The sequence below is a fragment of the Drosophila rhopaloa genome, unplaced genomic scaffold (assembly GCF_018152115.1).
Source record: "Drosophila rhopaloa isolate 14029-0021.01 unplaced genomic scaffold, ASM1815211v1 contig_178, whole genome shotgun sequence".
NCBI lineage: Eukaryota > Metazoa > Arthropoda > Insecta > Diptera > Drosophilidae > Drosophila > Drosophila rhopaloa.
In genome coordinates, this window is record NW_025335059.1 from 7,856,551 (window position 1) to 7,868,569 (window position 12,019).

Genomic DNA, 12,019 nt, shown 5'->3' on the forward strand with positions numbered 1-12,019 from the left:
ATTGTACCTTATATTTTCTGGAATACCTAGTTTTTTATTCTTTCTCATAATTGTAGTAACCATTTGAAGTCTTTAAAAGGAGCGCAATTTTTCTGAGATGAGTTTATTCTAATTGCGAGTTCTGAAATAAAATGTCTGTGAATTTAGAAACAATTTTTAAATGGCGTAAAATTGGTTAATTTTAGAATCTTCACCCAAAAACCTTCGTCCCCATTATTAATATTCCTTTATCTAGAAAAATTGAAGATTTTAATTTGTAGGTAAAAAATAATCTACAAGTTTTATGCAAGGATATTAAATGTTTCGGATACCGAATCGAATCGATTTACCATGTTTGCCATCACACACCCATGCTTATCCACATCTCTCTCTACGCATCCAGTCGATGGTCTAGAAATTCTGGAGAAGGCGATACGCGATGCCTTGGCGGAAACGGTGGAGGCGGCATCTGCCTACGCCGGAAAATTCCACGCCTATGCATTCCTGTGGACGCAGCAAAGTGGCGACGTGCTGGCCGCCTGCATGCAAACGGCCAGGGAGCAGACGCACCACGTCAGCGCCGGCGGCTATGCCATCATGGAGACGTTCAAAAAGGAGGTGAGATGGAAAAGAAGACCCCTTGGGCACCGAATGCCAACAGCTTTCGGTGGCTGCGACACTCACACTAAGTCGGAAAGCAGATGAGGATGGAGGGACGGACGCAGACTGGGTGGCTCAATTGGCAACCACACAATTTACGCCATGTAGCCCCTGAGACCAATAACGCTTGATAAATGCCAACCATTTAGGGTCAAATGTGTGGCAACTGACCAGGGCAAAGAAAAAGAAAAAAAACCGAACAGAACAAAGCAAAACACTAAACAACTGCTTAACCACCACATGGCGTCGTTGACTTATGTTCGGGGGCAATTGGGAGCCACTTCCTGCAGCACAGCAGGCAAATCGCCGACGTATGCGTAATATTTTCTTTAAACAATTATCAAACGCCCCGAAAAGTAAGACATAAATTACCCAAAAGGAACACACACACACAAACACACGCAGAACAAAAGGCTACAACAAATCATGGTCGAAGTGCACGGACATGGCGTTAAATTGGGTGTTGCCCAATAAAATAAGGGAAATTCGCCAGCAAGAAAAACCAAACTGAAACGCAACGAAGTCTAAATGGTCTGATCTTGAACTTTTTTTTTATTTAGAGGTGGTGTATGTTATTTTGGATATCGAAAGACGTTTCAACTTGGCATTCTGAGAGATAGCAAGGGTTAGATTAAAAGGGATATGAAATTTGCTAGTTATCTTATCTTGCGATTGCTTTTGTATTTATATTTATTTGACTATGCAAAAGGCTGGCCATAAATAGATTCAATAGATTTTTAACCCAATTGTGATCACACGATTTTTTTGTAATATTTTAATGGGATGTTTTGTTTTGATATTTACTTTCTTAAATATTTGGAGTTTCTTGTGTAAAACTAGTTAAATGCACATATTTTTTTTCTATTCTTTCTTAAAATAAATGTTTTGTCTATAAAACTGTGTAAGTATATTTAATTTCACAAATAGATTTAAGAATTATCAGTTTCAAACTTCAATTCAGTGATACCCAACGCCTGGAATAGAGCACGAAAAATCACTGGCCGGCGTTTTATTTATGACTAGCCATTGAGTTGCCTCTGCCGCAGCTGGTGCGCTTAATAAACCGACGGCAGCGGTAGGAATACAATAATATATACACAGTATATAGGGGATTAGCCTGTCCACACACATATAGACACACATGTGTGGCAAATTAGTAAATAAATTAAAGAAGGGCCAATCAAAGGAAGGGCCAACCATAACTTGCCGAATCTTCCCCAGATCGAAAACTACAACGAGGTGCACGACGCCATTGACCAGTGCGAAAACCGGGAGTGCATCAACGGATGGCTGGCCCTCGACCTCAAGCCCCTCAAATATGGCCTTCTTAATCTGGCCTGCAAATGGTCTCACCTGTGTAAAAAATGGCTTCTCCGCTACGTCCAGGGCACTCTTAAGGTAAGACATTCCTTACATGTTTGCTAGATTCCATAAGACCATATGCAAATATAATGTTTAAAATAAACTATTTCATCTTTACTTGAATGATATAAATCTTTATTGTATATTCGGCATTTTTTTATATTTTATTGTCTGCCTGACAAATGAACAACAAAGTAGTAGCACTAAATCCCCTTCTCATTTTTCCGTCCAATAGAAAAACATAGTTTAAAAGCCCTATAGATCTATGGGGATCACCGATAGGCCATTTCAAAAATTTTGCTGGGCCGCCGGAGGCTAAAGACACGTAGTCGCCTGTTTTTTCCTTATCGTTAATGCCTATCCAGTAACTTCTATGATCTATTAATTTAGCTGATATGGCCTTAAACTCAATTTCGTCTTTGATGGATGCTAAATACCCGCCCATCTCTCGACAGGTGGCGTCAGCATCAGTCCAAGTTTTGTTACTTTTACTTTCAATGTAGAAATATCTCTCACCGATCAGCTCAAAATTCGGCGGAATTTCCAAATTGGTACCAGAGAGCGGTTTCAGAAGGGTAGTTTGAGGGGTTGCCTGAGTGATGGCCGGAACGGTTGCTGTCTGGCCCTCAATTTGGGTCAAAAGCGTCTGTAAGCCGGTTTCTACCAAACGAAGGCTAGTCTCCGTTTTGCTCTGAAGCTTCAACCAACCCGTCTCTAAATCTTCTCTCGTAATGGTTTTCGTGCAGTATTTCTCAATGTCTTGTTGCGTGATTATCTTCTCTACTAAGTTCTCTAATAAGTTCTGCTGCTCTTCCAGTTGGGCCTGCACCTTCGAAAATTTGCCCACCAGATTGCTTTGACGGTCTATCTGCTTCTTCAACTGGCCTTCCATTTCGACCTGAAAAGCCTGAAGTCTCGTCTCGAATTCCGCTTGCGTGATCGGCTTCTGACAGCCGTGGTTTTCCAGCTCGGTCCTTACATTGTCAAGGTGGGCGTCCATTTTGAGTTTTAGATCTGACATCTGAGATTTCAGCTTCGAATCGTTTTCCTGGAACTGGACCATGAAGTTCAATTGTTTTTCTTTGATCCAATTTAGGTGGCTTGTACTTTGCAAAAGTTTATCGTTTATTGGATTTAGTTCAGTATCGATCAATTGCATACATTGACCTTCAGTGTTGTAATAATTGTACTGATAACCTGCCGACGAACCAAGCAAACTCCCGGCAATTGAGGCCCACAAGAAAAACATAGCCTGCTTATACATTTTAAATTATTTTGTCCACTCAAATCGAACGTTTCTGGACTACTAAAAGCGAGCTTTTTGTTGAATTAACGAAGAAGTACGTATGTGAAGTTTGTTATCAGTTATAAATTTGAGATCGCCGCGAAAACAATATTAATCGTCTTTCAGCTCATGAGTATTATGATTAGAGCGCTCTGATCTTTTTGGGGGCGCATCCGCCGGTAACGATAATATTAATTTATATTAAAAAAATATTTTGGCTTAGTATTAAACATATTTACATACAAAAGGAAAAGTCCAAAATTATAAATACAAATAAAGTCTTAGGTTAAGGTCACTCATATTTTTGATAAGGTGGAATGTATGACTCAAGTGACTATTATTAACCTCATCAAAAGTAATTTTTTAATGATACTTTTTTCTTCTTAGAGACTAGACCTGGCAATCTTAACAACTAACATATTAACAGGTTTTGGTTTATAATTATTTATTTATTTATTTTTATAATTGTTCAATATTTAATTATCTAAAAAAATTTAGAAATAAACAATTGACTTAATTTGGTCTTACAACATAAGGTTAAAAAAAAACTAAGACTGTCACTCCTTGGTTAGTAGTTGAAACTAGTTAGTGCAATACACAATTTTTTGAGTCTAAATTTATTTTAGACAAAAGATAATCTCCGTTTTGTTTTGAAGCGTTTTCCAGTTGGGCCTGCACCTCCAAAAATTTGCGAATCAGAAAGCTTTGACGGTATATCTGCCTTTGCAACTGTTCTTCCATTTCGACCTGAAAAGCCTAAAGTCTCGTCTCGAATTCCGCTTGCGTGATCGGCTTCTAACAGACGTGGTTTTCCAGCCTAGTCCTTACATTGTTAAGGTGTGCATTCATTTTTCGTTTTAGGTCTGACATTTGAGATGTCATCTCCGAATTTTTTTCCTGGAACTGGGCCTTCCTGTCCACTTGTTTTTCTTCGATCCAATTTACCTGGTTTGTTCTTTACAAAATTTTATTGTTCATTGGATTTAGTGCAGTATCGATAAATTGACTACATTGACCTTCAATCTTGTTATTATTGAATTGATAACCTGCCGACGAACCAAGCTAACTCCCGGCAATTGAGGCCCACAAGAAAAAACGAAGAAGTACGTATGTGAAGTGTGTTATCAGTTTTAAGTTTAAAGACTTCAAATTCTCTGAAATATCATAAAGCCCTAGTTTAGGGTCAGAAATAATGTTGATAAGGATGAACGGATGACTCAGTTTACTAAGACTAGCGATCAGCCACAATAATAGAATTTATATCGCTAAAAAAATAATACAGTGGAATTACGAGAGAACTCAGATATAGTATAAATGCATTCTGTACTTCTTTAATTTTGGTGTGATTAAATTTAAACGAAAACCAACTAATAAACATCAATGTGTTTAAAAAAAGCCACATTTTTACTTAAAATATCTTGAAATAAAATACCAAGCTTTTAACTATTTTAGACCAGAATTAAGTTCGATTACACCTTATGCCGATGAAAAACTTATTTTTGCAGGAGCTGAACGCATTCATTGCCCGCGGTCATGAGACGCTGCAGCTGCACATTGCTCGACAGGACTTCTCCGCCCTGCTCCGCGTGTTGGCCATCATGTCGGAGATCCGGCAAAGGGAGCCGTACGCGGACAACGTGTTCAAGCCGCTGAAGGATATCATGGGCCTGCTGAAGACCTACAATGTGGAGTTCGAGCCGCAGCTGTTGCGCGGTATAGAACAGCTACCGCAACAATGGCAGCAGCTGAAGCAGACAAGTACCGTTAAACAGGAGGCTCTGCAGGACACCCGCTTCCACCAACAACAACGTGTGGCCGCACTCATCGGTCTGCACACCTGTCACCTGCAACACTACGCCCGCCAATTCCAGCGAATGTCGGTGAGTGACGCACAACGATAGAAATCTCCTTTTGTGGACTGCGATATGCACTCCCCTTGGCTTTCAGTTCTTCCGGGTGCCCTGTCCGCAGGTCTACGATGCCTGCGATCGGGTCTACGACCGTCTTTACCGCTTCCGTCGGCAGCAACGCCTCTACACACGCTGGGCCCGGCTGCTCGACATTACCGCCCCCGATTCCGCCACCCTGCTGCTGTGCGAGGTCGAGCTGAGGAGGGTCAAGGTAAGCGCTGATAGGCGGTACTTTAAATACATTCTATGAACCACAAAATTGATTACTTTTTGGTAATCTCATAACACTGTGTCACTCCAACAATGTATTTTTATAAAAGTTTACTTTTTCAATTAATTCAAATTTGGCAAAAATAAAGAAACCATTTTTAGAATTTTTTGGAGGAAATAAATTTAAAAATTTGTATGACCAGGTTCGTAATATGCTCATTGAAATCTATTAAAAAGTATTTTTTTGTTAATGTAAAAAACCAAAAATTAAATTTTGTATCTCAGTGTAATATGTTAGCAAACACAATTCAATTTTTTTCCACAAAATAATAATAAATTGGTTATAAAAACAACTTTGTATATAAGCCGAATACATACTATCCCTATTAATAAAGACAAAATCGACTGATTGTTGTAGAGCAGTTAATGCTTTTTTGCTCTTAAAAAGTTTCATTTTATTAGATTTTCTTTATCTTTATTTACCTAATACCGTATGATAACGTTTTAGTTAAAGCAACAAAACGCTTAATGAAAAATATAATTACTGGCATATTAACAAGGTTTTCCAAAATAAAATAAAAATTAATTTTCAATAACAGTTTTCTGTCTGCTGTGCTGTAAATGCATTGAATTTGTAGTGGGTGACACACCTATAGCTTTATGTATTCAAGCTTATTTAGTTGTAATAGAGAAGGGGATGTCTTAAACAGGTCCTTGCTATCTCACGAAATCTAATAATTGACACATCGCCCGCAGCAATTGTGGGACTTTGTGCGCGTCATCGAGTCGTGCATCGTGGACTGGCACGCCACGCCCTGGCTGCTCATCGACACCGACGACATGGAGCACGAGTGCAAGAAGTTCACCCGCGACCTCCGCACCCTGGACAAGTGCATCCGCGAGTGGGCGCCCTACGTCCACATTGTGGGAGTGCTGCGCGAACTGGTCGCCTCGCTGAGGGCCATCACCGAGCTACAGAATCCAGCAATTACGGAGCGCCACTGGATGGAGCTGATGCAGTTGACAAAGGTGAGTGGGGTGGCAGTGGGTGGGGTTCAGTATTGTGTGTGTGTGTGGGTATTTCCAAATGATTGAGCGGGCCAACAATGGAATGGAGCCGGCAATCTGCCTGCTGGCCGATGTCCCTTTGTGCCAAGCGTACATGGCGATCAGAATGGCACACATTGGGCAAACACATTAGCGAAGGTGCAACCTCAGAAGCTGCAGGACCTGTCACAGGATATAACCACATTGGAAATGGAAGGACATTAGAACCTGTGATTTGTTCAACAATTTGCTCAAACAAAGGGAGGAACTCATACAAAACTATCTTCGCCACTAGTTTAAATCACTTATCTGTCGCATTAATTACTAAAATCTAATCAAATTTGCCGCTTATCTTCATGCTCAGCTCAGTGGACTGCATTCCATGGACGAGTTGGTAAGTGAAAATGTTAATCAGAATGTAATGCGAAACCGAACTAGGTTCCCTAACCTAAATCATGAATTAAAATGTAGTTATCGCATTTGCTCGTCTTAGCCCAATCAACGGTCATTCATGGGTTCCGGATTATGTGCATTGTTGAACGACATGCCTCCAGTTTCTGGGGCGTTGGCTCCATTACAAAATGCTCCTAACAATGGACTTAGCAGAGATTTTGCTCCGCAAAGCCGAAGGCGACAATGGAATGCATTGCTCAATACTGTTAATTAAATTTGCCAGAATTCGCTCAAAATGTAGGATTATTAATGTGTGTACAGGCCACCGGAGAAAATTTAAACTTGCATTCTAAGCAATCAATTACACTGCCCTCCAAATACTAAGTATATAACGTAGTTTCAAGCAAGTCTAAGTAATAGTACTTTAAAAGTTAGTCACCAATATCTAAAAAAAAAAGTTTAGGTATATACAAAATATACCATTTTTTAGAATGAAATTTTTAGATTTTTTTTTAAAATGTAAGCCTTTTTAAGTAAATAAGTAGTAGTAAAAATTCCAAACCTGCAGCACAGTGCTTTGGATGTGAGTTTCTATTGATTCGCATGTCACCGGCCAAAATTCCCTAGAAGCCTTTGAAATGTATTCACATTTTGAGTTTTAGAGTAATTAGAGTCACGCTGCGTATGATTAATATGTAATTTCCACAAAACAGCTCTCCTACAAATGCAACAAATCCACCAGTTTGGCCCAGCTATTGACCCTGCAGCTGCAGCATCACGAGGAGGATATCAAAAACACTGTGGACCGCGCCATCAAGGAGATGACGGTAACCAAAGTGCTCGACGAGATCAGGGCTACCTGGGCCCACCTGGAATTCGAGCTGGAACAGCACCACACCCGGCCCAGCATCCAGCTGCTAAAGGTATCTGAGGAGCTGATCGAGACGCTGGACGACAATCAGATGCAACTGCAGAACATCTCCACTTCGAAACACATTGAGTACCTCCTGGACAAGCTCACCCACTGGCAGAAGGTCCTCGGAGGCATCGATACCCTGATTATCAACTGGTTTGAGGTGCAGCGCAAGTGGATCTATCTGGAGTGCATCTTCATCGGATCCGCGGACATTCGCGCCCAGTTGCCAGAGGATGCGGCCAACTTTGAGAAGATTGACGAGGACTTCACGGAACTTCTAGCTAAGGTTGGGTTATTATTTTAATGGAGTTTTTCCTGGTAAGTCATTTTCCTCTACAGGTTAGTGAGGTACGTGTTGTCATGCAGGTGGTTCTTCGCCACGAGGATGTCCTTGCTCAATTACTGCAGCTGCAGCAGCGCTTGGCGATTTGCGAGAAGGCCTTAAATGATTATTTGGAAACTAAAAGACTGGCCTTTCCGCGCTTCTACTTCATCTCGGCCGCCGACTTGCTGGACATCCTTTCCAATGGCAACAATCCGCAGGTGATCGATCGTCATCTAATCAAATTGTTCGACTCAATACTGCGTCTGCAGTATGAGACGAATACCCCCAATGCATTAGGCATGCACTCCAAGGAGAATGATGAGTATGTGCCCTTCGTTTCCTCCGATCCGGATCAGCCCGCCTTTATAGTTTGCGGCGGGAGAGTGGAACTCTGGCTGCGTGCCATAATCCAGCAGATGAGGAGCACCCTGCACGAACTGTTCCGACGTGCCCTGCGGGTTTTCGGGGAGAAGCCTCGGGAGCTGTGGCTCTACGACTGGCCAGCCCAGGTGGCACTCTGCTGCAGCCAGATCAGCTGGACGGCGGACGTGAACCGATCCTTCGGCTGCATGGAGGAGGGCTACGAGGGCGTAATGAAGGAGCTGCACAAGCGCCAGATTGCCCAGCTGAATGCCTTGATCAATCTCCTGCTGGGCGAACTATCGCCCGGGGATCGCCAGAAGATCATGACCATTTGCACGATCGACGTACACTCGCGGGATGTGGTGGGCAAGATCATTGCCTCCAAGGTGGACAATTCGCTGGCGTTTCAGTGGCAGAGCCAGCTGCGTCACAGGTGGGACGATGACCAGGCGGGAAGCTCCAGCGGCAGAGCGAGCACGGCAATAAGTGGCGGCGGAGGAGATGAGGACTGCTTCGCCAACATTTGCGATGCGGAGTTCCGCTATGCCTACGAATATCTGGGAAATACCTCACGACTAGTCATTACCCCGCTAACAGATCGCTGCTATATCACTCTAACACAGGTGAGTGAAAACGGGGCGTATACATAACGGCTTGGGAAAACATCTTGTATACGCAATATCGATTGAATGAATTAAAATCACTTTCACTTTGTAGTCGAGCAAATCCTTTCTAACAAGTCCTGAATTAAATATAAACCTTTTCAACGCCTACCAGGGGGCGTTAATGGATTTAGCAGCGGAAATCCGCTACAAATGTAATGTCCATAGCCGGGGCTTTGAATAATTGAATGCCAATGCCCCGTGGCTTGAATATATTAAAACCAGCAGCTAGTTAAAGTCAATCGAGACAAAAACGCAATGATAGCTGCAAGTGACAGGGAGCGTGTGTATGAGATAGGGCGGAAATTCAATAAATTAAATGTATTCGCGTGTGCAATTAGCGCAGATTTTTGCTCTGACAGTCGCATATTTCATGCACAACTGCCATATCGAACGTTATCTCTTTGACACCTACACATCATATTGTTAAAAATGTGTCGAATTATTTCACAGTATTAAAGTGTGAAACACTCATATCAGAGAAAATCAGTTATGCATGTCATAACCTATTATTTCAACATTTTATAATGTGTATTTTATATTCAAAAAGTCATTAACTGCAAGAATGACTTGTAATTGTATAGGATTTTTTTTAATTCTCTTAGTATGATAAAATTTCAAGGATATACTTATATTGATAATCGTACCCCGAATTGCATAAATTAACTTTTCACAGGACAACTACAAATACAACACTTTCTCTTGAATCATAAGCAGCTTCACAAGACATTAACTCTTATTAAGTTGCATTCCAAACCAATTAACCATGATTTATGAATAAATAAATTCACTCACTTGACAAGTAATCGTTCAAAGCATTATTACAAAATAGTAAATTAATATTTTATTAGTAGCAAGAGCTCTTTTTAACCAAAATGGAATGCAGATATCTGCTTAGCCAATTTTAACTTTAAGTATTTGCAATAAACACACTATAGAAATAAGAATTTCTAGAGTCAACAACAAACTTCAGGCAGGAAACCTACACAATTGAGAAATTAATTTAAATTGAGTGGAGTAGCGCAACCAAGAGATTGCATAAAACCGCAGCAAAAGCAGCCATTAACAAGGCGATCATCAGTTATTGGTGGTACCACCACCACTACTCCTTACCGCCCGCGGCAAATTAAACAACTCGTTAGTGGAAAATAAATGTTCCTTGCAATTTACATATGCCACCTCCACTGGAAACACCTGAATTTTCCCCACGCCAGTCACTGCGATTGCGGCTTGCCGGTGCAACCGCCGGACCCGCTGGAACGGGAAAAACGGAGACCACCAAGGACCTGGGACGCGCCCTCGGCGTAATGGTTTATGTCTTCAACTGCTCGGAGCAAATGGACTACAAATCTTGTGGCAACATTTACAAAGGACTTGCGCAGACGGGAGCCTGGGGCTGCTTTGACGAGTTCAATCGCATCTGCGTGGAGGTCCTCTCCGTGGTCGCCGTCCAGGTGAAGACCATACAGGAGGCGATAAAGGTACGCTGGCCGCTTGCAAATTGATTCCATCCTCCTATCCCTTCCCGTTCTCCATTCTCCATTCTCCATTCTCTTGCCCTGCTGCATTGATTACTTTTCCCGGACCTCGTCCTGTCCGGACGCGTCCTGTCCTTCGTTCCTTCTGCCTGCTCTGTTTACAGATGCATAAAACCCAATTTATCTTTATGGGCGAGCGCATTTCGCTGGAGCCGTCGGTTGGAATTTTTATCACCATGAATCCGGGCTACGCCGGCCGCACGGAGCTGCCGGAGAACCTGAAGACCCTGTTCCGGCCCTGCGCCATGATTGTGCCGGACTTTGCCTTGATTTGTGAGATTATGCTAATGGCCGAGGGCTTCCAGGATGCCCGTCTGCTGGCCCGCAAATTTATCACCCTGTACACGCTGTGCAAGGAGCTGTTGTCCAAGCAGGATCACTACGATTGGGGCTTGCGGGCCATCAAGTCGGTCCTGGTGGTGGCCGGCACCCTCAAGCGGGACGACCACAGTCGGCCGGAGGATCAGGTGCTGATGCGGGCGCTACGCGACTTCAATATCCCCAAGATTGTCACGGAAGATGTGCCCATATTTATGGGTCTTATTGGGGACCTTTTCCCAGCTCTGGATGTGCCACGCAAACGGGTCTTCGAGTTCGAGAAGACAATTCGGCGGGCGGTGAATGAAATTAAACTGCAGCCTGAGGAGGGATTCCTCATGAAAGTGGTGCAGCTCCAGGAACTGCTCGATGTGCGGCACTCGGTATTTATAGTGGGCAATGCCGGCACGGGCAAGACCAAGATCTGGCAAACCCTTCGAGAGACCTATCGCATCCAGAAGCTTAAGCCTGTGTGCCATGTCCTCAACCCGAAGGCTCTGTCCAATGATGAGCTCTTCGGCATCGTTAATCCCACTACAAGGGAGTGGAAGGATGGCTTGTTCTCCTCCATTATGAGGGAGCAGGCCAACATGCCGCCTGGCAATCCCAAGTGGATTGTCCTGGATGGCGATATCGATCCCATGTGGATCGAGAGTCTGAACACCCTGATGGATGATAATAAAATTCTCACCCTGGCCAGCAATGAGAGGATATCCTTGAAGCGCGAGATGCGTTTGCTGTTCGAGGTGGGACACTTAAAGGCTGCGACTCCGGCCACAGTTTCCAGAGCGGGAATTTTGTACATCAACCCACAGGATTTGGGCTGGTCGCCGTAAGTAGTCTTAATGTTTTATTTTTTATATAGTTTTTAATATATACTCCCTTAAATTGATTTATAATTTGTCCAGAATAATGCACCTCGCAAACAGTCTAAATTAAACTGCCAATGTTACCTTTTAAACTCGTGATGAAAATCCCAATATATTTTAAGTTAAGATTTTTGTATTACTTTGGAAATTGTTTAGGAATCTATTGATATTTGTTTTCTTAA

General features: G+C 42.6%; 1 protein-coding gene across 1 annotated transcript in view; it reads left to right on the forward strand.

Moving 5' to 3' along the window:
- LOC108050247 (dynein beta chain, ciliary) overlaps positions 1–12,019 on the forward strand; it is a 37,295-nt gene that overhangs the window by 7,956 nt on the left and 17,320 nt on the right. The window contains 9 exon segments of the mRNA XM_044458862.1: positions 383–597; positions 1,861–2,037; positions 4,792–5,166; positions 5,234–5,407; positions 6,163–6,435; positions 7,560–8,048; positions 8,102–9,073; positions 10,327–10,593; positions 10,755–11,800. Of these exon segments, the coding sequence (XP_044314797.1) occupies positions 383–597; positions 1,861–2,037; positions 4,792–5,166; positions 5,234–5,407; positions 6,163–6,435; positions 7,560–8,048; positions 8,102–9,073; positions 10,327–10,593; positions 10,755–11,800 (3,988 nt within the window).